Source organism: Ciconia boyciana, chromosome 4, assembly GCF_034638445.1.
Source record: "Ciconia boyciana chromosome 4, ASM3463844v1, whole genome shotgun sequence".
NCBI lineage: Eukaryota > Metazoa > Chordata > Aves > Ciconiiformes > Ciconiidae > Ciconia > Ciconia boyciana.
In genome coordinates this window covers 14,491,534-14,518,680 of record NC_132937.1, presented here as the reverse complement: position 1 = coordinate 14,518,680, position 27,147 = coordinate 14,491,534, and the positions used below count along the sequence as shown (strand labels likewise).

Genomic DNA, 27,147 nt, shown 5'->3' with positions numbered 1-27,147 from the left:
GTGAGCAAGCCCAGACATTGTAGTCGTTGACCAAACTGCTCAACAAGAGACGCTATAAATGACCTTTGTCTTTGCCAGGTCACCCTACGGTAATCCCACAGTTTGCTGATTTTTAATGAAGTGTTCTGAAAAGGAGGTGACAGAAAAATGAAAACCTAAATTCTATAAATGAGACTGAGAGATACGGCTTATGTATTTTCTCAGTGCCATCTCAGGAACCTAACACAAATTTTCTTTCATTCTTTATAACAACATATAATCACTAACCAACAGGTTACTCTTGTGGTGGTCAAGTCTACTAGTTTTGATGACTAAGGAGATGCTTGTTTAGTAATCTCAAAATAGCTTATTTCAGATGAACTACTAGTCACCTTCACAGCCTTGTCCTGAACTGGAACTAGTGACTCATGGGAGGGGAATAACAAAAAAAAACAAACACCCCACCCTTGCTCAAACTGCCTTTCTCTAAAGTCGTACAAGATCCAAAACAGCTTGACATAAAAATGCCATTCCTTCTTACTGTTCCAACCTTTTGCCTCAGAACAAAAACATCTGATACACAGTGCTCTAAAAAATATGAAAATGTTACATTATGGCACTGGACACCAATAAGCAAATATATGCTTGTGGCAAATGATGATCTTGTGTTGAAGACCTAAAACCCAAAACTATCATATTGCCATCTACCATGTATCAGCCCTTACATTAGCACATACCCATTAAGTGGGGTAAGAAACGCATTAAGCAACAACTAATTTATATTAAGCTTTTGTCCTCTCTCCCCTCAGTCACAATGTTTTGTCAGAGGCAAGACAGCAGGAGTCTGTTGAAGGAGCTTTTCCTGATGGGATGCGAATCCCACACACACCTTTCTGTTAAGAAGTTGGTTGATGTCACTTCAGAAAGCTTCCATTTAACTTTTACAGGTAAATAAGCATTTATAGCATTTAAGTACTTCTTTGTCTAATTTACACACATGCAATAAAACACGTTTCTAGTTTATTAATATAAAATTCCACAGGATCTGTTAGGGACACCTTAATTTTGTCCATTTTTAATGCTGCTAGTTACACTCCCACACTAAAACACAATACTTGAGGCCAAATCTCCCTGAAGGTTCAAAAGCTTCTAAAATTTGTCATGAATTAACAAAATTTGAAGCTACAAAAACTATGAAGATCATATTTCTTCATATGAAGATCATATCTATGAAGATCATCATATCTCCTACGTAATTCCAGTCATAACATTTTATTAAATAACTGCTGTACCAAGCCTACCAGTTTGAGGGTAGAATGACAGCATCAGTTTTAGAAATATATTCTATCATAGAGGGAAGGACATAAAAATATATCCTTCCATTAAAAAAAGTGGTGTGGGAGCAATTAAAAAAAAAATAACCACTTCTATCCTTACTCTTACATTCCTCTGTCCCATGTAAAAGGCAGAACTCAAACATAGCGGGTGTTTTCTGGAATACAAGCAGAAACAATTTCTTTAATCTGATTAGCAAAACACCATTAGAAGGGAAGAAAGCTGGGTCAAGCACACCTTATATTTCTGTGTAAAAGGCTCAAGTTTTCTGCACCTGTTAAGTAACTACTGCAGGTATATAACACATTTTTCAAAAGTTTCAAGAAGTGAAAATTCAAATACTAATTCTGCTCTTTGCCGTGGGCAGATATTTCTTTAAAGGTTTGCCCCCACCAGTGAGATTCCTGCTGCTTGCAGGACAGCTGCACTGGAACTATAAAATAAAAACAAATTGAACTTTAAACAAGAATATCAATGGAATAAGGAGCTTAAAAAAAAAAAAGACGACTAATCAGTCTTTTGATTAGAATATGCACAACCCATACTGAGACCTGACTTTACAGCTTAAGAACATACTGTGTACCAGTACCAACATTACTGGTTTGATGACATCATCTTCCAGTGGCCAAAAAGAGACTTTTATTACCACAAATACAGCAATCATTTCCAAAAGCACAATTTTACACAAGCTACTTTATAATCTATGATGGATTATAGTGTTGGAAATGTTGTTCAATATGAAAATGTTTTATGATTATTGATGAATTTGTCCCTATTTTTTTAATATACTCAGTATACCTACCTAAAAACCAATTTACAGTAATTAATTCAGTTACTACCATAATTAAAATGGGCAGCTGGCTTGGATATGACACAAGTCATGCTAAACCTAGCACAATTTAATAGTCTAAGTAGCTACTAGCTTGGTATAGTTATCTCTTTATGGAAGGGATATTAAGATTACTGTTACACACATTTAAGATTTTCTCCCTATTTCACTCTCAGACATAAATAAAACTTGTCTAATGGCCAAAGTGATGTTTCAAAAAGAAAAATTCAACTACCTTTTAAGCTTCAGAAAGATGCTTAGATGTTCATTAAAAGGTCTGCATTTGTTTTAATATTGGTATATTTTGCTATATTTCTTAGGTTATACAATTATTTTGACATCTGTACTGTTCCCACAACTGGGCATTACGCCTATTTTTACAACAGAGCTATTTGTCTCTGCTTTAAATGTTTCCCACAGCTAGAAATCTATCTACAGCATAAAAAAATGCATGTTGTACAGAAGGCCAAATCTGTTTTGTATGTACACCTAATTTTATATTATACTACACATCATGATTTATATCGCCCATCTCCAGGGTCTACTGCAAATGAAATTCTACTTGCCAAAGTGCACAACTACTATGAGGTGCAATAAGCTTTCCACTCTAGAAAATACACTTTGAAGAAATATCATCTTTAATCATCCACTATGACAACAGTTCATCAGCCACCAAACAGGATTTCTTACTTTTAATATCTTCGGTCAGTCATCAGCATGTTAAAAATATCCTGGGATCTTCCTATTCATCTGATAAAATCACTGGAAGCACCAGAGACATCTAAGTTGAGTATTAATTTGCTATAAATACTTTTCTACTGAATTTATCACAAAATACTAAGCAGTAGATGCTGTGCTAGTAAAACAATAGCACAGGACTGGAAGAGAAGGAGCTGATGGTTGCTTCAGCCAGATGAGAGGGCTGAGCAGGGTCCAACATCCCCAGGGCCATCCACAGGCTTCTCCTGATGCAGCAGCAACGTGAAAAGAGAAAACAGCCCAGGGAGAGAACAGAATGAGGCCTTCCTGAGCTCCTGGCAATCTAAGAAGCAATGAACTTTTTTTAAGTGACCCCAACTGGTGCAACTTCAACGGTTTTTACTTGGGAATTGACAAAGTGGGGGATTACACAACCCAGTGGCCTGCATTAGGAAACTGGACCGAACCACCCAGGAACTTCTTTCCACTCCCCTGCACTCAAAAAGTGCTCAATGCAGGAAATATTAACAATCTACTTACTTCTACAAATACCTCAAATGATTATAACTGCAGCCCAGCATGTTATCCCTCTGTACACACAGCAAAAGAAATCAGAGTACAGCCTCACAAACTCACTACACTCAGCACAAAAGATTAAAAGAAAAAAAAAGGATAAAAAGTGCTTGGCATGAAAGCATACAAGACAAAACCTTATGTCAATTAAGATAAGAGACAAATTCTCTTTTAAACTATTTCCCACTCTTGCTAAATATTATCCTTTGGAAGTATGAAAACAAACTGGCAATAGCAAGACTAAGCAGACCCATTATGTTGCAAAAGCAATCACTAAGCACTATAAAAAGCATCTGGTTCACAAAAGCAGAAAGTAAAATATGCTATTTTATGGTCTTTTCACTCATAAGACATGTCATTAAGAGTACAAAACAAGAAACACAGGTATGAACCCCTCTCATTCTGGTTTTGACCGCCTATAAAGGGACAGCAGGTACAACTCCGTGCCCCTGAAGGCTGCCTGGAGACCCCGACCGGCAGCACCAGGAGGGGCACGGCAGGCCCCGCGCTCCCCAGCCCGGCCGGGCACGCAGCGGGTGCCGCTGCCCCGGGAGCGGACACTCGGTAGAGGCGGCGGCCCCGGCAACGGTGCTGAGTTACGGCACAAGCGCAGCCCTCTATTGCGATATGGAGCCGAGCAACGGTGGGCGTCGGGACAAGGGGACAACCGGGACGTTCCGCGGCGTGCGGCAGCTCCCTGCGCTCCCTCCCCTTTCGGAGCCAGCGCTGACGGGGGACGGGGCAGAGCCGCTGGGGTCCACCCGCCACCGGCCGCTGCCCGCGCCCCTGAGCCGCCCCGCCAGCCCCCTGCGACGGGGCCGGGCCCGGCGGTACCGCCGAGGCCCCCCTTACCCTGTCAGCGGCGCCCGTCCGCTCTCACCGCCGCGCCACAACACTGTACTGCAGGAGGCGGCCGGTACCGCGGGCCCGGGCCGCCACCGAGACGGCTCCCGTAGGTTCCGGCAGCCGCGCCCCCACCGCGGGGCCGCCCGGCCCGGCCCGGCCCGGCCCGGCCCGCTCCGCTCCCGCCAACGGCCGCCACCCCTCCACCGGCTCGCCCGCACCCACCCGCGCGCCGCGGGAGCACTGCCCAACAACCCCCGCCCGGCGCAGGCGCGCACCCACTACTGCCGCCCGCCTCCATCCTTCCACGTCGCCAACGCATCCCCACGGCGCATGCGCACAGGCCGGCAAGGATGAAGGGGCGCCGCCGCGGGGCACGCCGGGAAGTGTAGTCCGGCGCGGGGAGGTCCATGCGCCGCTGTTCCGCGCCTCTGCGTGCAACAGGCTTCCACGGGCTGGTCGTCATCCTCCGGGTGAGCCCTTCCTACGGCAAGAGGCTTCTCTCGATAACCCGCGGGGGGGCGGGGGCACGGGCTGCCTGCCACGGCCTCCCCTCCTCTGCGGCCCGTGTTTTCAGCCAGTGGGACATGAGGTAACTCGAGCAAGTGGGACCAAGAACCAGAGAGAGGGAGGGAGGATTTACCAGGCATGGTCCTGCCCTCACGCTGCTTTAATTCATTGTTTCTACTTCTGGTAACCTCCCGTCTCCATATCTGAGGTGTTTTTTGTGCCATCGGTAGCTGGTTCTATAAGTACCCGATGGTTCCTTCAAAAGGGAAACCCTTCCCAATATAATTAATCCTGAGCATCATCTTGTTACTGCAGTGTGTGACACTAAATATGCAGCCCCTCTCTTACACGTACCCATAAACGGGCTGCATGAGCAAACAGGGCGTATGCAAACAGCACAAGTGCAAAGGTGAGGTCTAACCACTCTGTACACATTGCCACATAAAAGCAAAAATCTTGGCATAGGGTTTGGCCTCACGTTCATACCATTTTGATCAGACTGCTACAGCAATAAAAATGGTGCACGGTCAACAGTTAGAGTGGCTTGTCGCGGATGGAGTGAGAGTGCACTTCACTTGTAAGAGAGAAGCAAAAATATACTTTATTGATATAAAACGGGAAGTTAACAAAGTTCAATGCAACAGTGGTTTAACAAGATCTGATGGCAGGTACACTTGATTATTTACTGCATAGAGGACAGGGTCAGACAAAACTGTCAGGGAGACCCTCCCGTTGAGTCATGAGGTTCGGAAAAAGATCCCCTTGCTTTCTAAACTCCTTCTCAGAGAGGAGTCTAGGTGCGGCTAGATCCAGTCCTAGTCCCAGACTTGGTCAGTGGTTTATGTCTAAAGGATTATATATGCGCAATCAATCCTTTATATCACTTAGCTAAGATTTCAAAGTTTAGCATGCTATTAGTCACTTACCGAGGATCTGTTGCGGCAAGGAATCTCTCAACCTCGAGGAGTAACCTTGAGAGGCGTCCCTACTCAAGGGGAGATCCTGGCATGCAGCCCGCTGCCGTGCAGGAGAGCTCAAAGGTCTCTTGGGCTGCTCACTATTTATGGGGGTAAGATGATTGACCCATAGTCATATTTGCATACCGACCACAGATTTTAGTTTCTTTCAAACTTGACTTGAGTCAGACATTGACCAGCACTGTGGACGCATTGCCATAAATTAGCCCTTGGCTATTGTGTTGTTATCTGTGTCCTCCGAATCCACTTTGAGCTGGATGCATCCATCACGACCGCCGCTGGTGGTTATCGATTGAGCAGGGTTACGGGAAAAGGTCAGGTTGGGGGGGAGCACACCATCACATGGCTATAAAAGAGGTAGGACTGTATGCACAAAAAAGGAATTGAAAAACAATCCTCATGCAAAATGCAAGTATTGCTACATCTATCTACGTATAAATACATCTATTCACAACATTTCAAATAACTCATCTTTCAAATACAACAATGAAAGAAAGATACAGCACTATGATCTAAAAACATTTCTCAAGCAAGAGAATCACTGTGGCAAACATGGTCTTCTAGACCATTTCAATTAAACTACTGCAGTCAGGTTCACTGAAAAGCAAAAATAATGACAGTCTGCGAAACCCAATATATGATTTGGTTCAGCAAGCATGTTCTAACAATCAGAAAACAGCACAAGGAAGATAATCCCCTTTCATATATTAGGCAGTTTAATGAAACAGAATTAGTTCTCATTGAAGGCAGATTTAGTTAATCTAAGTGTAAATTAAATTTATCTTCATTTCCTTTACCTGCAGCCTCTGAAAAGACTGTTCTTTCAGCAATAATGATCCGCATTGTACAGAAATCAAGAAGGAATGACTACTGAACCTTAGCAGCATGCCCAACAACTCCCAGAAGGCTGGAGCATGATTGCTACATTTGGGTAATAACAGCATATTGTATTACTGTCATTAGATCAGCTTTGTGGATAGAATTTAACTGTGTTCTATGAACCCATCTCAATAAAGATCATTTTGCACAGAATTCACTGCTAGTTTAGACATCCTTAGAGGCTGATCATGTTCAATTTAACCTGCCAGAATTTCCTTTGCTTGCAGAATCAGGCCCATCAAAATAATTGGCAACATAAAACCTTCTGAACTTTTATTTAAGAATTTTTTGCACATACACCACATAAAGGTATATTTCAATTAAGTTTATTTCAAGTCCTTGGCACCCAGCTACCTGTGCAAACCAACACATGGAAGGTACCATGTTGCATTTAGACCTTCCCATAAAGAAAAAATATTTAAAATTAGTTGATTTGAATATTTTTTTCAAATATTGGTTGATTTCTTGATTCTTCCTCAATAGTATTTTAAAAAGCCCAGACAGCTTTAATGCTGAAGATCTTAGGACTAGATTTGCAGAAGTACTTTGGTCCCTAAAGATGCCTACTCTGCAATTTTCTAAAAGTCTTCAGTATAAATGAAGCTGCTACTTGCTCTAGTAAATTCTGGTAGATGTCCACCTGCCCTTTTGTAAATCTTGCTTTTAGTGAGTAACAAACATATGGAAATTTTCTCAGTTAAATTAAATGTCCTTGATCTACATTGTTCTCTCATGTGAAGATTTCCTTAATTTCTGTCTACTAATTTTTCTTAAACAAGGATTTGTGCACTTCTTTGTCCCTGCCCAGGCTCAGCCAGTTCATTTCCTTCACCTGTTTTTTGACTTATTTTTTGCTTAACTATTCACAACACAGTAGGATTACTGACCTATTCTTGGAGAATTTTGCAACACAAATCTGCCAGGACTTCCAGTGAAGTGCCTCTTTCAGGCAAGTTTTGTGATGAAGATTAGTCACATTAGTGTTTAACTGCAGCTAATAAAAGTACTGAAACACCACTCCAGAAAGCACAAACGGGGTAATTTTACAAACAAGAACAGATACTTGCACTATGTGCCCACTTTGCAGCCTCTTCAGTAGGCCTGGTGTTTAGATACAGTGCTGGCACACAGCTAGAAGCCCACTTCAGCCTGTAGTCTAATTTACTATACAGTTTATTTTCCATGGTACTGTCTGATGCACTTCCTTGTATAATAATATCCTAAATAACTTGAAATAATTAATTATGTACACTTTATAAATTGACTGCATACATTTACAAATTAAAGGAGCCCCAGTACAGCTCTTGCTCTACTTTTTGTCATGTTCACAGCTGTTAGAGGTGAATATATTACTCCAAAACTTTGGCCTGTTCATGAGATGCCCAACATTTTAAAACAGTGGCTAAGGTCACCTGCCCTGGGACAGGAAGCACAGCTGAAGGGACAATCTTTTCAGCAGTGCTTACAATGTAAGAAGACATACTCGTGTTCAGCTGCACACCTCATTTCTATAGCCATTTGAGAGACACTGTGCATGACCTCAGTTCTGGAGTAACTTTCTCAGGCAGTTAACTCCTTTCTCATTGCAAGGTGATTTCAGACCCTTAGAAGTTCCTGGCTTTCAGATTTAGAGCACAAACTTTGACGCTAGTGGTAGCAGAGGAATTTACTGTTGGAGGTGAGGTGGGGGTTCATTGCTTTGGAAAACCCAATCCACCACAGCAAAGATTACATCTGCCTTTTACCAGGTGAAATTTTGATGGATAGGGTACGATTTGTTGCAATAATATCGGCAAAATATCCAAGATAACGGAGGACAAAAACGATCAGAAACTAGGGCAGCCTCTTTCCCTTGCTTCCGCTTTCCAGCCCCTGTCTTCTCTACTACACGATCCACACAACAATATCTGTGAGAAGTTATAGCAGTGCAGAGTTAGTATTGTTATCTTTTATTGTATCAATTATACCATGCGTGCATGCTCAGAATAATAAAACCAGGCTTTAATATCACAAAGGGTAGGTACTTCACCGGTCTAGGAGAAAGCTATATCTGTGATACACTGATCAGATGGGGGCTTATCTTCCAAGGATGATGCAAAAGCTGATTAAACAGCAATACCAAATTCACTTCCTAATAGACTAGCTCATTAAGGGAGAGCAAACTATTAGACAACATCTTACAAGGAGTTTTCTGTGATTGAACTCATTACAGCAAGTAATGGTTGTAGCAACAAGTGCCCAATATCCAGCTGTGAACACTGCAGATCAATTCACACAAGACCTGACAAAACCAGGTAGTGGTAGGAAGCAATATGCCTCACCAGAGGCATTTCAGGGACAACAAGTAGGTCTTTGGAATAGTTAATTATCTGCCAGGAGAAAACACAGTCACAAGAACAAGACTGGACCTCAGTGACGGTTCAGGGACTGCATATATAATAAGGTATGCCTTTTTAGGCATACCTTAGGGAGGACTTTTGGAAAAATGATAAATCCTAAATAGCAATCCAAAATTGCTGGAATGGTTTTGGTTTAATTTTTTTCAAGAGCTCTCTGGTTTGGCAAAGAGGACAAAGCAGGAATTATCACTTCTATTCCCTAGTAAGCACAGAGGCATCTAAAACGCTTCACAACTGCATTATCATGTTGGGATGCAAGTTAGTACCAGAATGCATCTTCCCAGGAGGAGGCAACGCTGGACCTCCCCAAGTTCACTTGCTTTATCAAGAAGTCAGTAGTTTTATGACCTCCTTCTGCCTAGGGCCTGTCTACAGGTTTTCAAAGATTTTGTTACCACTCTATTTACAGCTCAGAAGCCTAAGAACAATTGTATGAAGCAACTTATTTTTAAATACAATCCTGGTTTATTATAATTCAAATTACACAAGCATGTTAAAGAGATTTTAGTTGGATTTAAAAAAAAAAAAAAGCCAGAACTGCACCATTTTTAAACCACTGCAACAAAATAGAAAGCAACAATTTTCTTGCATCATGCCCCTGCTGCTCCTCTTCAGGAAAGAAAGGCACAATGTTTCAAGGAAAATAATGAATAGAAGTATCAAATCAAGACTTTGTGCTTTTAGTAAGCTAAGTAAATTTTGCATATAACATAACTCCTTTAGCTCATCCACAGATCTGACATGAAAAATATATATTCTTCGTAATTTAACCATGAGGCTTATGTTGCCACAATGCAATTCATAGTTCTTTAGCAACGTCAAGAATAGCTATAGCTTTTAAGGTGAAAGCCTGAAGTACTGCGCTTAGCAGTTAGTGAAACTAAGATACTAAGATACATTTACCTTCCAAAGCTAGATTTATTCATAAGTTATTTAACCTAAACTCTAATCACACCAAATAGATGATAGATGAAAAGTAGTTCCAGTGAGGAAAATAATGAACTCCAGTTTTCAAACATTTTAAATTAAGAAATGTGCTAGCTGCCATTTTAGTGGCAAAAGAGACCCTCTCCTGTAAGTGGTAAGGATTTTTATTCAGCTAAAATGTGCAAAGAAAAAAGTCTCAAAGTGAGAGAAATATCACCAGTTCATATTGGACACAAGGGAATAAAATCCTTATGAATGACTTCCTTTAATCTGTTTTCTTGTCAGAAACTTCTGTGAATCTCTTTGCAGCAATTCCATTTGCAATGCTATTGCTTTCAAACTGCAAATAAAAGACAGCATCATTGATGGGATGTCAAAAAAGGACTCCACACCCAGAACAGTAACAGCTGGTGATGAAAATTACTTTTAGAAGCAAGGCCAGTGAAGATCTATGAAGAAATCTGCAGCAAGAACCAAAGTGATGGTGTCTCTTTAGATTTACACATAATTTTTGCTTCAAGGGGGCGGGGAGAGGAGTGAGGGCAGAGACAACATATACAAATCTTTCAATTTTCTTAGAAGAGATAAATAACAAATGTACGATCTACATACAGTGAACATTTTCCCCCATTATGAGTGGCAGAACAAGCTGAAGAGTGTTTTTTTTCTTTTTAATTCTGCTTTATGCATCTGGTGTGATGTACCAATTATTTGACTTCTTCCTTCTCTGAAGGAATAGCCAGTCATTAAAAAAAAATAAAATTAAGGAAGCTGTTCCAGAAAACAGGTGCAATTCCTATCCTTCCAAGACCTACCAGAAGCTATCTGGGAGTAACTGCTATTTCCAGCTGGCTCAGTACCGGTCACTCCCTTTCATAAGAAAATAGCCACAAAAACGTCTATAAAAACACCCAACTATTTACTCTTTTGTGGTGCCCACCCTGAACAACTGCTGGGTGTTTTACCTGGAGTTTCCCTGGTAAGCTAATTGATTAATCTTACTTTATAAATTCCAGACTCATCCTCCTGATCTCTTTTCGTGGCTGAAGGTGCCCGTGGATTTCCAGCGCTGCCTCCTTGACCTTGTTTTGTGGCTGTTTTTTCTTCCACAGCTTTTTTGGGCCATACGCGCTTAATGAAAGATGCAATAATGGGATAGATATACAGTTCAAGGAATTTCTTGTAGACCCAGAGGAGAATGGGAATGACAATACATGGGATGCACACCATGGCTTCCTCTTGTTCTGCAACAAAGCTGGAGAGGGAAAAAGACCCAACAACTTAGGATGACAGCGTTTGTATGCCATGAGCAAAGAAAACAGTCTTAAATAATGAATAAAGATTGTAGCTGATATGCAAACATAAAAGATTCTTTAATAATAGATTAACTGTTAAAGTTTCAAAAACGCTGTACGTTCCAATGTTATAAAGTCTTCAACAACAAGGTGTCGCGGATGGAGTGAGAGTGCACTTCACTCACAAGAGAGAAGTAAAAATATAGTTCATTGATACAGAATAGGGAGTTAACAAAGTTCAATGCGACAGTGTTTTAACAAGATTCAATGGCGAGGCACACTTGATTATTTACTGCATAGAGGACAGGGTCAGACAAAACTGTCAGGGAGACCCTCCCGTTGAGTCATGAGGTTCGGAAAGGATCCCCTTGCTTTCTAAACTCCTTCTCAGAGAGGAGTCTAGGTGTGGCTAGATCCAGTCCTAGTCCCAGACTTGGTCAACGGTTTATGTCTAAAGGATTATATATGCGCAATCAATCCTTTATATCACTTAGCTAAGATTTCAAAGTTTAGCATGCTATTAGTCACTTACCGAGGATCTGTTGCGGCAAGGAATCTCTCAACCTCGAGGAGTAACCTTGAGAGGCGTCCCTGCTCAAGGGGAAATCCTGGCATGCAGCCCGCTGCTGTGCAGGAGAGCTCAAAGGGCCCTGGGCTGTCCACTATTTAAGGAGTAAGATGATTGACTTATGGTCATATTTGCATATCAGCAAGAGGTTTAGATCCCTGCTTCAGGCAGCCCTTGGCTACTTTGTTGCCATTCGTCCTCAAGGTCCAGCATAAGCTGGATGCAGCTATCAGGATGACTCCCACTGATGGTTACTGCTTGTGCAGGGAGCGGGGGGGGGGGGGGGAAGCACACCGCCACACAAGGGAAACATTCTTGACATTTTAACAGAAAATGAGTGGAATTTGCATTAATTCATCATTCCTACAGCTGGAACTTGGAAAAGCACATTCAGAAAATAAAAGTTTTTGCGTAAACCACACCAAAACAGTTTAAGCTGCAGATATTAGCCCAGTTCTCACCATAATATAACAGAGTGTCCAAAAGGTTTGTTTTTCTCAGTCCCTTTTGATTTAAGGTGAAACTAAATGGCAGGACTCCAATCAATCTAATGGCTTACTACCACTGAAGGGGAGGTCGATGGGAGGAGGGAAGAGAATCCTTGTCAGGATTTGAGAGAATGAGAATATGGGTTACTTCCTTCCTCCTGCACAGGAGGAATCACTTGATCCCACACCAATCCCATACAATTGGCCAAACTATTAGGAACTGAATCCTTCCCTCTCTCCCAAAACCGGGAAGAAGTCTTCAAAAACAGCAGCCTGAGGTCTGCGATGGAAACAGCAGAAAGCCAAAGCGCAAGGGCGGAAAGGTACAACTGGAGAGAAAGCAGTTACGCAGGATTAGAGCTGGCCCTTTCAGTGCTGATGAGCAATATATTAGATCCACACTGCTGCGCAGCGCAGCTTTGCCCTTCACATTCCTCCTTTCTAGGCTGCTGACAGCTGAATTCTTAGATTAAGAAGCAAACTTAGATTAAGAAGCAAAACAAAAGCTTTCCAGAATGGAGAATGAAGAGGCAGATACGCACATTTTATTTGGGATCTGAGTTTCACTTTTTTTTAAGCTATCCTAAAGATTTTTAGCCCCAGGTTCTGTGGAACAACAGAATATCAATTTCCAGTTGACTACTTCCAAGTATAGCTTTGGCTCCTCCAGATCTAGTTTTACAGGATCTGCTCATCTCTGAAGTCAGAGAGGAATCTTAAACGGAGACAACATGAATGAGGTAATCCATTTAAGCTACTCAAAAGGACTATTCATGTACTCTCTCCGCCAGAACTTCCTAGATACTAAATTTTCAGCAAGATGTTGTGGATTCATCCACTAGTTAAAGAACGTGACTGGAGGGAACACCCCAGGCTGTTTTTGGGAGGTGACAGCGAGTGTCTGTGCAGCCACTTCGTGTCAAGATTCTGGACTGAAAAATAAGTCATACCTCTGCCAGATGCAAAAGGAAGTCAGTGGAAGCGTATCACCGCTCCTAATGCGTTTAAATATTGTTCACGAGTTTATTCTGTGATCTGGTGATGCTCTGTTGGCTGGCTAGCAAGCAAGTAATTTGTAGGGGGGGGGGGGGAAACAGTAAAAGGGCAAATGGTCCAATTTTGACAGCAAACTTGTTTCTTTGTTGATGTGAGCTTTTGTTTACCTCTGTAAGCCACCACACATTAGGGTCAGCAGAGAGAACATGCATGACACTGCAAATTTAAGTACGTTTGGTCTTTGTTTCCCATGTTTCACTCGGTCGTTAGTCGACTATTATTACGGAAACAGAAAAAAAAAAGGCTACGCAAACAAAAGGGCTCTTTTTTTTTTTTCATAAAGGATGACCTAGACTAGAAGGGCTAATTTACGTAATACATCCCCGTTCTGGTTCTCCACAGGACGCCGTTCGGGCTAGAACATTCCCCAGAAGCCAGCCCACGCTCCCGGTTCACGGTAAGATGCCACGGTAAGCTGTCGCAGCCGGAGGCATCTTCCCCTGGTACTGGTGTCAAGGCTGGAGCGCAAAAATTTTCCGAATCGGTAAAATTCCGCTCAAACACGCGTTGAAACCAAAGAGCTCTACACCTTGGCATGAGCTGTTACATTTCGGGATTCACTCTGTCTGCTCCCGGTTAACAGCGCCGCTCCGGCCGCAGAGAAGGGGAGCAAACGGCGAGGCGAGGCCGTCCCCCGCGGACTCCTCTAGCCGGGTAGCCGTGCGCGGGCGCCGGCGCGGACAGAGGGCCGGCAGACCACGAAGGGACCCTCGGGGGAGCAGCCCCGGCCCCGCTGCAGCAGAGGGAGCCCGCCCGGCCCGGCCCGGCCCGGCCCCACACTCACCTCAGCCGGCAGCGACCCGCCGCCCTCACCGCCTGCCGCAGCCTCCTCCGTCGCACCGGAAACGGCCCCCACACTTCCGGCTGACGCACACGGCGGACTCGCCGCCAATGGGAGAAGGCGGCACATGTCACGTGATGCACCCCCCCCACCCCCCTCCCCGAGGGGCCGGGAGCCGCGTTGGAGCCCGGGGCTCCCCGAGCCGCCAGCACCGCCGGCCGGCGGGAGGACCCCGGGGGACCCGGGCAGCACAGGGCTGCGGCCCGGGCACGGGGAGCGGGGGAGGAGACAGGGACAGCACGGAGCCCGTACTGGGCTGCCATGACCTTGATCTAGGTGTGGATATACTCGTATTCATCATCAGTATGCCCGCAGGTGAAGTGATGTGCTTTTTGACTGCAGTGCCTACTGCCCCAGCTCTCGAGGTGGCCCGAAGCAACACGCTGATGGTTCTGAAAGCCAAGCAGACCCGCTGGGCACCATTTACTGCAAAAGCCTTGAAAGAGCAGAGAAGCGCACACAATAAACCTTAACTTTTTACTTTTATTTATGTACATCTGTTGCATCAGATTTACTCCCGAGCCATCAGCTTTTGCTTCTTCAGCTTCTTCTGGGATATCTGAAAAACAAACACACAACTGAGCAAACAGCGGCAGCCTATGCCTGCCCGGAACACCTGACCAGGTTAAGAGGAGTCATCCTTGGAAAGCACTGAGAACCGTCAGAAATTCCTTCACCTGCCCACAGACCGTTCCACTAATAATAAATACCTGCACATAACGAGCATCCTGACAAGTACTACATTGCTTACAGGCTGCCAACTTGCCTTAAATTTCATGGTACCACACCACACCTTTACAGGCGCGGACAGGGAACGCTGAACTGCTGCTGCAGTGGAGGGAGGAACAGATCGTCCCTGTCACACAAACCACCGAGAAGCATTTTCCTAAAATTCTCAACGTTGCATTTACAATAAATATTGAGGTTGCTCAGAAATAACACTTTTTTTTTTTCCATGGGTAGTCCAAAGGTGTCCTAAGATAGTCATCACAGCAACCCCTCTGTCTGAAAAACGCCAAGCCTTAACACTCAAGATTTCACGACAGCGACATTAAAGAGGACTAAGGACATGACGCTTGGTACCTTTTTCTTTTGAGCAACTTCTTCCTCTGGCTTGGGAACAATCTGCTCCTTCTCGGTGAGGATCATCTCGATGTGGCAGGGAGAGCTCATGTAGGGGTTGATCCTACCGTGCGCTCTGTAGGTGCGCCTGCGCATTTTGGGAGCCTTGTTGACCTGGATGTGCTCGATGACCAGAGAATCCACATCAAGACCCTAGGAGCGGGGCAGGAAGATAAAACCTGTGACTTTTCAAATAAATAATCTCCGCAGCAAAACCACGAACGACCACCCCGCCACACGCCCCACTGCTGGCAAACGAAGCGTCTCAACTTGGCCACCTCACAGAACGGAGCGTTTGCCAAGCAAGCACCAGCTGAAGTCAGAAAGACACCAACCACCCTTCTCCACATCACAATGAATGTAAAACGATGCCGATGGCTCAGAAGGAAGGTATGATTATTTCATAGTTATTCCAAAGGTGTCCTAAGATAGTCATCACTGCCATCGAAGTTACCAAATTAAGCGCTGAGTGTCGTACAAAGACACAAACTGACCAAGAGCCCACCCATGTTGGTTTGTAGATGTTAAGAGATCTAAACCACTTATTCTACACAGTTGACGACCACACACAAACTGGCTACCCGTGAAAAATTATTACTCATGTTTTAACTTGAAAAATGCATGTAGCCTAACTCAAATGACCAGTAAACCAAAAGCCTCTACACAATTCGGTTTCACCTACAAAGCAGGCCTTACCCAGCCACCGAGTTCAGGAGCGCCAACACACAGCGCAACACCAACACTTTGCACTTAATGACGTCTACACCACCTACCTTGAGCTCAGCATTGCTCTCCGCATTTTTGAGCATGTGCAGCAAGAACTCTGCGCTTTTCTTAGGCCAGCGTCCCTGCGTCCAGCCCCACTGCTTGGCCTGGAAGAAGAAGAGTTGTTTTTGTCCCGGTACAACACAACTTGCCCTTTACACACCATGAACTTGCTGTTACACCCCCTTTTATTAAGATTGCATACCAAAATAATTATCTCAGACCTCACCTGGGCACATCTACCGACTCCTCCGTTGTAGCGACGGAAGGGAACACACTGCTTCTTTAAGGTGACATCCTTCAGGTACTTGGTGGCCTTGCGGATGTGCATGCCCTTGATAGCCTGGGCAGTCTCACGAGTGTTCTAGCAACACAAAGCACAGCGAAGTTCCTCTTAACAGATCTTTCCAAGTTACAACGTAAGCAAAAGCACCCCTCTCTCTTTCCTGGATCCTATTCTTTTTGCTACAAACTCAGAAAATAAAGTTAAAGAATGAAGAATAATTAGCAACGCTTTTTTTTTTTTGCTACCTACTTTTCTAACCCTTGGTATGACATCCATTACTGAATTTGCAGCTCTAGCACATCTTTATTGTTTTTTACCCAACGGCTAGGTCTTTCCAACCGGCAAAATTAAAAGTTTGAGTATTTATACTTTTCGTAGCTCCTCTTTGGCCACTAATCCAAAAAAGCAGGAGCCTGAAGGGTAAATTCCCACCAAAATGTCAAATATGGCACCTCAGAGGAAGCAATGAAAAAACAAGCTACACAAACAAGCTACAAACAATGTAATTATCTCCGTAAGAGAATTACAAACGGGAGAGAGAAAAAAGCTCAGAAAGAAAAATCTAGAATAAAGGATCGGTGCTTAAGATAGAACACTGAATGCAAAAGTCAGAGAGTAACTATAATCCTACCTGATCACAATAAAAGAGCAAACCAAAGCGAAACCTCTCTTCACCCACACTATATAACACTGAGCAGAAAAGCACCTGCTCAGCTTTGGTTCTGTGGTTAACTCCAGTGAGTCCTGAATTCACAGCCACGCCTACACCTTTTCCAGAGGAACCTATGTCCTCATGCCAAATACCGCAAGTCTCCCCTGCCATACTTCTTGACCAGCAGCGTGATCAGATGAACCTGATGTTCTTTCCAAACAACCAAAAAGGCAGAGTAAGACAAATAAAACAAATCTCTCATCTAACACTACCCCAATTCCTCCTGCTAAATTCACTGCAACTGTTTTCCTACTGTATTTTATTAGCTACGTTAGACAGGAAGCTCTTTAGGACATGCCATCTTATTTTTGATCATGTGGATAAAAACCATTCCGAGCAGCTAAAACAAAGACAAGCCATAACCTACACTACCACCCTTCAGTACCTATGTAATGATACAGGAGAATAAAACACACTTCCTTCAAAAAAAAAGAAAACCAAAAAACCCAAAACCCAAATGAATTTGCGTTTTGACTATGCGCACACCACGTACCTTGAAATGCACTCGCAGGTTGGATCCCCGTGACTTGCATGCTGCAGAGAAAAAGAGACCAACTTTTGGAATTAAAACCTCAACGGCTTCGGTGAAGTCCTACGCGAACGTCCACGAAAAAAGAACTCACATTTCGTGGGGTTCTCCGGATCCAGAGAATAGCGCACCATTTTTGGAGCTCAACTGCAAAAAAGCCATTAAAAAAAAGTATGAGCTTTCTAATACAGATATGCAGAACCCGGGTTGTTTACCTTACTGCCGATAGCGAACCGAAGGAGCTGCTCAGAAATTACGCTTTCTTTTCACAATGAAATCCAAAGGTGTCCTAAGAGAGTCATCACCGCAGCCACGGCCTCTCCCCAGGGCCTGCTTCCACCTCACGCCCGCCAACCACCCCCAGCACCTCCACCGCCGTCCCCTGCCCCTCCTCCCCCGCGCCAGCCCCGCAAATACCGAGGGCGTCCGGCGAAGCAGACCGAGCCCTCGCCCCCTCATCACCTCCCCGGGGCGCCCTGGGCAGGATGGAACCGGATTGAGACCGCTCCCTGAATGCCATGACTCCCTCACCTCAGGGCGGCGGCCGGGAAGAGGAAGAGCAGGGCATGCTGGGAGCCGGGAGAGCCGCCCACTCTCGCGAGAGCCCGGGCGGGATTTCGGTCAGGGGGCGTCGCGGAGGTGCCACGCCGAGCGCGGGGCGAAGGGCGCCGCAGGGACCGTCGAGAAAGGGGCGGCGGCGGCGGCGGCGGCGGGTGGGGGCGAGGGGCCTGTGAGGGCTGCGCAGCCCCGTGCGTGAGCCTGAGATGTGAAAATGAAACGTGCGTGTGCACCAGCCACCGTCCTCGTGTCCGTGTGCGGGAGCGTGGGCGCGCACCTGTGCGGGGCTCCCCACAGCCCGAGGTCTATCCCCACAAAATGGCGCCGGGCCCGCCGCCCTGAGGGATTAGCCCCGTCAGGTCCCTTGCTGTCCGCGGAAGAGACCTCTTCTGCCCAGGACAGCCTGTCGCCGGTGCACGGACACAATTGTGTTAACCCTCGGCTGAAGGCCCCAGCGTTGTTTGCAGGCCAGAAGTCAGCTGCGACTAGGCCACGGAGCAAGCCCCCGGGCTGCGGCTAGATGGCAGTTCAGGATGAGAATTGAGAGGAGCACATCGCCTAACGCAGGTACCCGAGAGATGAGACCAGAGAGATTCACGTTTATGAATTGCACCTGGTATTTATTGCTCCGTTATTAAAAAATCAAAGACTTAACTTGTTAAAAAGATTTTTTTCCATTTTAGGCTGCGTTTCCAACAAGAACTGCTTAGGAAATTTGACAAAGCAGCGGATCAATAAAACTGAAACATTTCCTGAAAGTGGTACCCAGTTACAGCAAAAGGCTCCTCAAGAAAAGTTTGACGGAGCGGAAAAAAAGAGAAACATCTGCCTGAGCAGCCAGTAGTCTGGTGTCCAGGCACCTCCCTGGCATGAGAGAGCCCAGGTTCAACTCTGCGTTTAGAAATAAGCAGAGTAGAGCAAGAACTTACTGCCCGTGTAAATGCTCTGACCAGGAGGCTATTTTTGGATCTCTTGTTTAGCGCTAAAAACCCCCAAAGCTTTGAAGCTAGGATTTCACCCAGATGGGAGGAGGAAAATATTTGAACTATCACAAATATTTACATGGCTGGAAACTATAGAGCTCTAATTGTGACTGCAGCTCTCCATTCACCTGCCTTAAAAGGTGCCTTTTGCTTTCAAGGGGAAGCTTTCTGCAAAGTCTCCAAGTAACTTCTAAGCACCAATCTCAAAGCAGGGAAACCTGCTGGGATGCGGGTAAATATTATTTCCTCTTATTATATACAAAGCTCCTGTGAAAAGAAGAATGGGGAGCCCATATTCAGAAGAACACACGCTAGCTTTTGGTCACGGATACTTATTTTGAGATACTCAAGATCTCTTTTCACCAATTAGCACTCCCGTCATCGTCCATGGGATTAGAAGCCACTCAGCACCTCAGTACACGCAACCATCTCAGAATAGTGGTAATGCGAAGGAGGATCAGCACTGCCAAAGTACACGCACGACAGCCTTTCTAAGCCAAGTGTTACTAGAGAAAAATAAACAGACAAGAAAAAGTGGCCCCTCTGGGGTCTCATGACTTCGAGGAAACGATAAATATGTAAAAAGAAATCTCAGCGATGACTTCCAACACTTTCTTAATGTTTCAGTTCTCCTTCCTATGGAACAAGAACAGTAATATTTCCAAGAGCGCTAAGTTTCCAGGTGCAATAAATTAAAACTAGCAAAAGCTGAAGTCCTCAAGCACGTCCATGGCCTTCCCCACCGTACTGTGGGCATCTCCTCTCACAGCCCTCCCTCCTCCTTATCATTTCTGCCCTCCCCTCCACACCTGCCTCCATGTAGGAAACCAGCGCTGGTGGAGGAAACCAGCATTTCCATGGGAAGCACCTTTACACGCAGCTTCTTCTTAGCAGCAGAGCACAGAAGCAAGAAGACATTCAGAGAAAGCTGGGAGAGAGATGTGAAACTTAAGTAGTTGACACATGGTGGGAATTATCACATGGTCATTGTGTTCATCAATCAAAGCCAAAACAAACAGGACACGTTTTCTGTTACTTACGTTTTCTGTTTCCCCAACATGTGGAACTGTTTACGATCAGCTGCTGAGGGCTTGCAGTGGTGCAAGTGTAGAGGTAGGAGCTTTTGCGGATGGTGTCAGGAAATTAGGTGCATGTTTTCATATTTGTTGGGAGGTCAACAACTGCTCTCAGAGGCAGCCTAGCACATATCTGGTGCTGAGATCAGGGCTGAGGCAGCTGAGCATGTGCCCTTGTTGAGATTTACCCAGATTATTCCCCCTGTTCACACGCTGCCTTGGATATTTAGCTTGCATGAGCTGACTCGAAAAGAGCTTTTGGATCCTAAGCAGAAAATTTAGGCACGTAAGTCCAAAATAGTGTTCCTGAAAACTCCTACATAGGAGGCAGCTGCCTCCTAATCCTACTGGAATCTCAACTCCATAGGATTTTACCTTAAACTCTTCTGGTGCCATCCCTCTTATCTCCTTGTCCATACCACCTAGCCTTGGTGATTGTGCTGTGCATGCCCAGGAAGACCTCACTCTCAGCAGGCATTCATTGAAAGCAAGGATCCAACTGTGTTCAGACGTGAACCGTTCCTCTACTTTGTGCTTTGGAAGCTCCTGCCGGTAGCATCCTCCCAAGAAAGGCTCATCACAAGGGCAGCAAAGGTTTCTACCAAGTCCTGAGGTAGAAATTTGCAGAAAGTGATAGTGAGTATCTTAACCCAGCGGCACACTCCAGGATGTGGGAGACCCACTTTGAATTTCCTTCCCTTGAGAGGTTTCAAAGCCGCATCCTAACCAGGAGGCCAGAGGCTATTCTGTGGCAAAGATGTTCCCACCCTTCTTGCTGCAGGTTTTCTGCTGAGCAGCCGGCAATGCGCTGGCTTCACACCTCTCCTCTGGACATGCTCCGGGGGCTGGAAGGGGGCTGCACCAGTTCACCTGCCCTAGAAGAGCCCAGCAGGCAGTAGGGAGCATACGGGCACAGGAATGTTGTATCATGCAAGTCCTTTTGTGGATTTAGCTGTGAATAAACAAGCGGCCTTATCAGTCCTACTAGAATTGCCAAGCCAAATGTCATCCTAAGTGCCAATCAGTCAACACCCTTGATAAGCCACCATCCCCCCTGGCCAGAGGGAGAGGTGAGCTCCGAGACTGGCTGGGGCTATAGTTTCACAGTAGGGCTGGAGCCAAAGGCATGGCTGGTCAGTGCCAAAAAGAGAGCTGACTTCCAGCCGTAGGACCCCCCCTGCTCACCTTCCAGCAGCTCTGCTGGAGTTCAACCACTGCCACAGCAGAGGTGACAGAAGCAAACCTGTGCCTGTCCTCAGCCAGCCGGTTCAGAGGCCAAGGCATTACTTTTAGCTCCTACTCTGTCACAGCTCAAGTGCCTGACGGTTGGCTCAGGCACACATCTGCCTCTGCTGCCCTGCTTGGGGACAGTAATTTCTAACAGAGGGGCAGGTGGAGCAACAGGAGGGTCTGTGCTAAAATCCTCGTGACAGATAGATCCACTGGGGCTGATTGGCCAAGCTTAACTCTGGCTCACAAAAACACACTGCATGTCCACCGTGCTATAGGAGGGGGGTCTTGACCTGTTCTTTGCACAGCAAAAGAAGCCAATTCCTCAAACTTTTTGTAGATTTCTTGGCATTTATCTCAGACCCAGTTTTTGCAGCCCAAGGGTTATGTGGGGATATTAACTGTCATTCACAAAATTACATACAAATGGGTTGCTTGTCCTAATGGTTAAGCAGAAAATCTTGAAGACAAAGACATTTTAAATTGAAACCAGCTTGAATGCTGGAAACACTGATGCTGCCTGCACCTTCCTTCCCTGAACAACTCCTTCCTGACCAGCCTACAGACTCCTGCACTCCTCTTCCCAGATGTGTGGCTCCTCCAGAGGCACAGCTCACTCCCGTTGTTTGCCTTTTCCTCCCATGGTCAGCAAAACAGCGGCATTTGGACACGTGGTAGGTGAGTACTCCAGCTAAGCCACTCTCCACAACCATGTCCTAAAATCTACTGACTCAGGCAGCGAGTCCCAGGAGCAAGATCTGTGGGCTTGGAAAAGGAGGAAATGCATCTCCGGAAGATGGACTGACCATCGTCAGGAGGACAACACACTATAGGAGATTTGCTCTGCACCAGTAATTGTGTCTTGGCCACTTGAAGAGCTCAATTATGTTATATATTCCTCCCTGTGATTTTTAAGAAGAGATGCTTCCCTAAGGGGGCAAAAGTTCCTTACTTAAGCAGATAAATACATATATATTTATATATATATATGTATGTGTATATATAGGTATGTATGTGTACGTATATAAATCATAATGTCATAAGTGTATCACCTAAAATATATGAACAACTGGAATGCCTTTGATTCCCTATGAGTCCTCCTAAAACACAGGCAATTCTTTACAGGAAGGGGTTAGCTACACAGTCTATTTATTTCTGTTGTGTATATGCTGTACCAGGTCCAGGGGTGAGGAAACAGCCAAGGGAGCTCAGTGTCATGACAGCTGAGTATCTGTCCTTACTGTCACCACTGCTGAAGCGTGATGCAGCAGGTACAGCATCTTCCCCACGTTGCTGGTGACCTGCCAGCCAGGAGCGTGGTCAAAACAAAAAAAACCCAGCAATCAGTGAGATTGTCTTAATACTCAACATTTTCTGGCATATTGTCCTAGAGCAAGGGGTTCATCCACCCCCTGCACGCCCAGCTAGCAGGGAATCACCGGTAAAATACATTTCCTATGTGATTAAATAACCCTGTAGCTGAAGTTTGTGTTTATTCAGTGTATTTCTTGCCAGCAAACCATTTATGCAGGTTGTGCAGGTCTATGACTGCTCATTCATGGCTTTAATTGCCAGAAATGGACCAGCCAATTGCCTTGATGAGTAAGGCAGTAAATAGAGACATCATGTAAATGCCTGATCATAAACGCTATTTGGGATAAATTAAATCATGGGCTTACGTTTGCTCTAACCTGTCTGGCTCATAACTGAGAAGTACTGCTTTAAATGTGTTTTTGGTTAATGAAACCAAAAATATCCCTGGAATCAGGGATACTGCCCACAATTTGCATCCACAATTTAGGCACAAATTAAAATATGGGAAATTCAGTTTAAACATAAGATAAAAACTTTTTTTACTGTGAGGATGGTTGAACCCTGGAACAGGTGGCCCAGAGAGGTTGTGGAGTCTCCATCCTTGGAAGTATTAAAAAAACATATGGACAATATCCTGGGCAACCAGCTCTGTCTGACCCTGCTTTGAGCTGCAGGGGGGTTGCTCTAGACAATATCCACTGGCCCCTTCCAGCCTCAACTTTTCTTGATCTGTGAATCCTGTCAACATTTCTAAAGCCGAGTGTGCCCTGTACTATGAAATACAGCCTCGAACTCCATCCATTTGTTGCATTGCATCTCCTAACCAACTTGGATCAAAGAAGCTTCCTCCTCTCCTCTGTTATTATCTGCTCTTTTTGCAGCTGTCCTGGTCAAGAGCTCCTCTGGATCAGCTGATAAACCACAATCAAACCTGTTCTTCTCCTCCAGGGGCTTCTGCACCTCCACCTCCCTGCTGGCAGACACAGCACAGAGGCACCCAGGGCAGGAATGTTCCTCGCAGGGAGGACAGGTCTTTGTCACCCCTGCAGCCATCTCTGTTCTGAACCAAGGCAGAGATCTGCTCAGACCCTGGGAAACGAGGCTGGATGATGCCTGTTAACACAACCTGTGTAAATGCTTCAGCCAGCAGACAGGGTCCTGTTCATGGCATGGCGAGAAGCTACAGCCCTAAACGTCTACTCTCTTCCAAACTTAATGTCCGTAGCAACCCTACCAGCATCTTCGCTTATCATCCCAGTGCGTGGTTTCTGTGTTCATTCCTTCATATTCTTATGGTCAGAGATTTTCCCCAAGTTTGTGCTCTCTCCTGCTCTGACGATTGCAGCATCTTCCCTTCCACAAGATGCAGACTTCCCCACTTTGATCCCAAATATCGCCTCTCAGGTCATCCCTCCCTCCTGGCTCACTCTTTCCCTTCCTCTTCCAATCATCCAGCTACCTCCCCCTTTGCTATTGCAACAACTCTGACACAAGTCCCCTCTTTCAAAGCTTTCCCTATCTGTCCACGCTTACTAATCCTCTCTAGCTGAGACACCCTCCCCCTCTCCAACCTCTCCTCTCTGCTCCGCATGGTCTTTTCCAGCGTGCATGGCCCAGTCACATGCTGGCACTCGGGAAGGTCATATGATGGGTAGGGACTGCTGGACAAGGCCGCGGCAAGCATCTGCTGAATGCGGGGCCCCGCTAGGTAGCACACCTCCAGCTCCCACCCCATCCCATGGCCATCGGCCACCCCGTGACTCAGTCAGGTGCTGGACCTGCAGCGTGCAGGGACGCGACACCGACTGCACAGGAATGGCATGGCAGGCAGAGGCCATGGAGTTGCATTGCAAATGCACGGAGGGAGCGTTAGCACAGGGAGGTGGTTAGCGGGACGAGTCCTGCACCCGTACCCCAGACTGGGCAGGTCTGCTGCCACTGCTCCCCTGTCCTGCCTGCCCAGCAGGTCTCTGCTTACACCTCCTACATTGTGCTCTGCTTAGAAAATATCACCCTTGCTCTGCGAAGCATATCACAGAATCATAGAATAGCATCACAGAATAGTTTGGGTGGGAAGGGACCTTTGAAGGTCACCCACTCCAGCCCCCCTGCCATGAGCAGGGACATCTCCAACTACATCAGGTTGCTCAGAGCCCCGTCCAACCTGGCCTTGAATGTTTCCAGGGATGGGGCAGCTACCACCTCTCTGGGCAACCTGGGCCAGTGTTTCACCACCCCCATCATAAAACATTTCTTCCTTCTATCCAGTCTGAATCTCCCCTCTTTTAGTTTAAAACCATTGCCCCTTGTCCTGTTGCTACAGGCCCTGCTAAAAAGTCTGTCCCCATCTTTCCTATAGGCCCCCTTTAAGTACTGGCAGGCTGCTCTAAGGTCTCCCCGCAGCCTTCTCTTCTCCAGGCTGAACAACCCCAACTCTCAGCCTGTCCTCACAGCAGAGGTGCTCCAGCCCTCGGATCATTTTCATGGCCTCCTCTGGACCTGCTCCAACAGCTCCATGTCCTTCCTGTGCTGAGGACCCCAGAGCTGGACGCAGTACCCCGGGGGGTCTCACCAGAGCAGAGCAGAGGGGCAGAATCCCCTCCCTCGACCTGCTGGCCACACTGCTTTTGAGGTAGCCCAGGATATAACTGACCTGTACAGAAAAGCCCTGTTGTTTTTCCTGTGCCCTGACCTTAGTCTGTCTGCCTGTCTGTCCTTGGACTGGGAGTTCCTGGGATGAATATCAGAAATGTCTGTACATCACAGGCAGAACACGAGTACAAAGTACTAAGAAATGCCCCAAGCTTTTCTTAATTAATTACAGAGCCACTGACTCTTCCTAATAAGATCTACACACTCAACAAACACAATAAATGGGAGAAGTTAGGCAATTAGGAATAAATGGCCAGAGGGTGAAGCAGAGCCTGGTGGGGGACCAGCATCCTCAGGGACAATTCATTCTTTCCCGTCTTCGTATTGCACGCGCTGCAAACAGATGTGATAGATGTCCTTTTCATTGAGACACTGAGGAACGAGGCTGGATTCAGGGATGGGATAACTGATGGGTTCTCAAAGCAAAATGTGCAAGCTAGTGAAAAATGAAATGAGTAATATTGTCAGTATAAGTAAAGCCAACATCTGAGGAGAGCAGGAGGCTCCACGTATCTCCAAGGATGGCTCGAGGCTTTCCCCTGTTTCAGGCAGATCCTAGCACTATGCCCTGCTCAGATTTGAGAATGCAAAAGGTTCAAAGAAGAGGGTAAATGAAAAGCAGGGTGCTGGAGAACAAATGATACCGACCTCGATGATCTTGTGCTGCTTATTTCTGTGCCCCAAACTGTTTGTCACACTTTTTCTGAAAAACAGAAAATACTGTGTAAAGTCTATGTTTGTGGTTTAAAATACCGTTCCCCTTTAATGTGAATCACAGTAAAATACTGCCAAAGGATCTCTTAAACACCAGCCAAATCGACAATCAGGACCACAAAGAGAAGATGAACGTGCATGAGCTGTCTGACCCAACACAGCCCAGGAAGAACAAATTATCTGGGATTTGCAACCATAAAGCTTGGGTGCAAATTAGCAATAATGGTGAGAACTAACACTATATGTTTTTATAGGGCTTTGCTAAAGTAAGTAACAAATTAATTGGTTTTAATAAATAACTCCTTTTCTTTCCTGTAGGCACCGGGAAGTTGAGTGGCATGCTCAAAGTTTCCTCATTTTGGTGTCCATCCAGATTTACAGGATCAGTTTTGAAAGCCTGAGTGCCACTGAGATAAATTTAAAGTGGATTTAGGAATGCTGAAAATGAAGCTCTAGATGGTTGGTTTGGGGTTTAGTCTGGGAAGTTTTTGGAGAAGGAGGAGCTATCAGCTTTCTAATTATTCTGCCAAAATGCCAACTTGCAAGATCTTTTAGCTGCTAATTACCAGAAATGAGCCCAAAGACAGAGCTGTGCCCCAGTCTGACAGACCTCTCTAAGCAGGCAGGAGAGCCACTGCTTGCTCTGCCAGTTCTTACGGTCTCCTCGCAAGCTGCAGTCCAGCTGACTGTTGAGTACTTCTCACCGATGGTGCTACCACATCCGCTCCAGACTTGGGCCAAATATTCCTGCAGATTTGAAGAAAAAGCACATGGATAAGGATATGCACTCTAAAGGAATCCCTAAACCAAAGAACCGTCACCCAAACTCCTCTCTGGACTCTCCAGCAGCTCCAGGCTCCGCTTACAGAAAAGGCAGGGGAGAAGTGTTAGTAATTTATTATTTTTAATCTTTTCCCTTTGCTGGATGCAGGAGAGCTAAGGCGGAAGCGCTGCTGGGGACTCACCGTCCACTATCTGAAGGGTCAAGTGATCATGAGCTTCTGAGAC

General features: G+C 45.6%; 3 protein-coding genes, 1 long non-coding RNA gene and 3 other non-coding genes across 10 annotated transcripts in view; all 7 read right to left on the bottom strand.

Annotated features, from left to right (window-relative positions):
• DYM (dymeclin) overlaps positions 1-4,555 on the bottom strand; it is a 279,208-nt gene extending 274,653 nt beyond the window's left edge. For 3 of the 4 annotated variants that reach the window (XM_072858886.1, XM_072858891.1, XM_072858892.1), the window contains exon 1: positions 4,268-4,406. The gene's annotated coding sequence lies outside the window, so the exon portion shown is untranslated. Of the gene's footprint in view, positions 1-4,267; positions 4,407-4,536 lie in introns of those variants that run through there. The other variant, XM_072858890.1, reaches the window with a different exon arrangement.
• A 4,994-nt stretch (positions 4,556-9,549) lies between these two features.
• Positions 9,550-11,205, bottom strand: C4H18orf32 (chromosome 4 C18orf32 homolog). Its single transcript, XM_072860207.1, has 2 exons — positions 10,953-11,205; positions 9,550-10,290 (listed from the first exon to the last, which is right to left on the bottom strand). Exons 1-2 carry the CDS (start codon positions 11,178-11,180, stop codon positions 10,216-10,218), a joined length of 303 nt encoding a protein of 100 aa, XP_072716308.1. The 5' UTR covers positions 11,181-11,205; the 3' UTR covers positions 9,550-10,215.
• A 3,456-nt stretch (positions 11,206-14,661) lies between these two features.
• RPL17 (ribosomal protein L17) lies at positions 14,662-18,223 on the bottom strand. The gene is made up of 7 exons (XM_072860311.1): positions 18,144-18,223; positions 17,707-17,759; positions 17,577-17,617; positions 16,315-16,449; positions 16,094-16,192; positions 15,282-15,473; positions 14,662-14,757 (listed from the first exon to the last, which is right to left on the bottom strand). Exons 2-7 carry the CDS (start codon positions 17,744-17,746, stop codon positions 14,710-14,712), a joined length of 555 nt encoding a protein of 184 aa, XP_072716412.1. The 5' UTR covers positions 17,747-17,759; positions 18,144-18,223; the 3' UTR covers positions 14,662-14,709.
• On the bottom strand, positions 15,123-15,194 carry LOC140651520 (small nucleolar RNA SNORD58). Its single transcript, XR_012042415.1, has one exon. It is a non-coding gene; the product is annotated as a small nucleolar RNA SNORD58 (small nucleolar RNA).
• On the bottom strand, positions 15,695-15,764 carry LOC140651522 (small nucleolar RNA SNORD58). Its single transcript, XR_012042417.1, has one exon. It is a non-coding gene; the product is annotated as a small nucleolar RNA SNORD58 (small nucleolar RNA).
• LOC140651521 (small nucleolar RNA SNORD58) lies at positions 17,854-17,922 on the bottom strand. Its single transcript, XR_012042416.1, has one exon. It is a non-coding gene; the product is annotated as a small nucleolar RNA SNORD58 (small nucleolar RNA).
• Positions 18,224-21,070: 2,847 nt separating the features above from the next.
• Positions 21,071-26,839, bottom strand: LOC140651300 (uncharacterized). The gene is made up of 3 exons (XR_012042340.1): positions 26,706-26,839; positions 26,074-26,128; positions 21,071-21,181 (listed from the first exon to the last, which is right to left on the bottom strand). It is a non-coding gene; the product is annotated as an uncharacterized lncRNA (long non-coding RNA).
• Between the last annotated feature and the right edge of the window lie 308 nt (positions 26,840-27,147).

Coding starts and splice junctions, on each gene's coding strand:
- C4H18orf32 (XM_072860207.1), bottom strand. CDS start 11,180: ATGGTGTGCATCCCATGTATTGTCATTCCCATTCTCCTCTGGGTCTAC. Junction 10,291..10,952: donor ATGAGTCTGGAATTTATAAA/GTAAGATTAATC, acceptor TTTTATTTGCAG/TTTGAAAGCAATAGCATTGC.
- RPL17 (XM_072860311.1), bottom strand. CDS start 17,746: ATGGTGCGCTATTCTCTGGATCCGGAGAACCCCACGAAAT. Junction 17,618..17,706: donor TCCGGAGAACCCCACGAAAT/GTGAGTTCTTTT, acceptor TTTTCTCTGCAG/CATGCAAGTCACGGGGATCC. Junction 16,450..17,576: donor ACCTGCGAGTGCATTTCAAG/GTACGTGGTGTG, acceptor TTGTGTTGCTAG/AACACTCGTGAGACTGCCCA.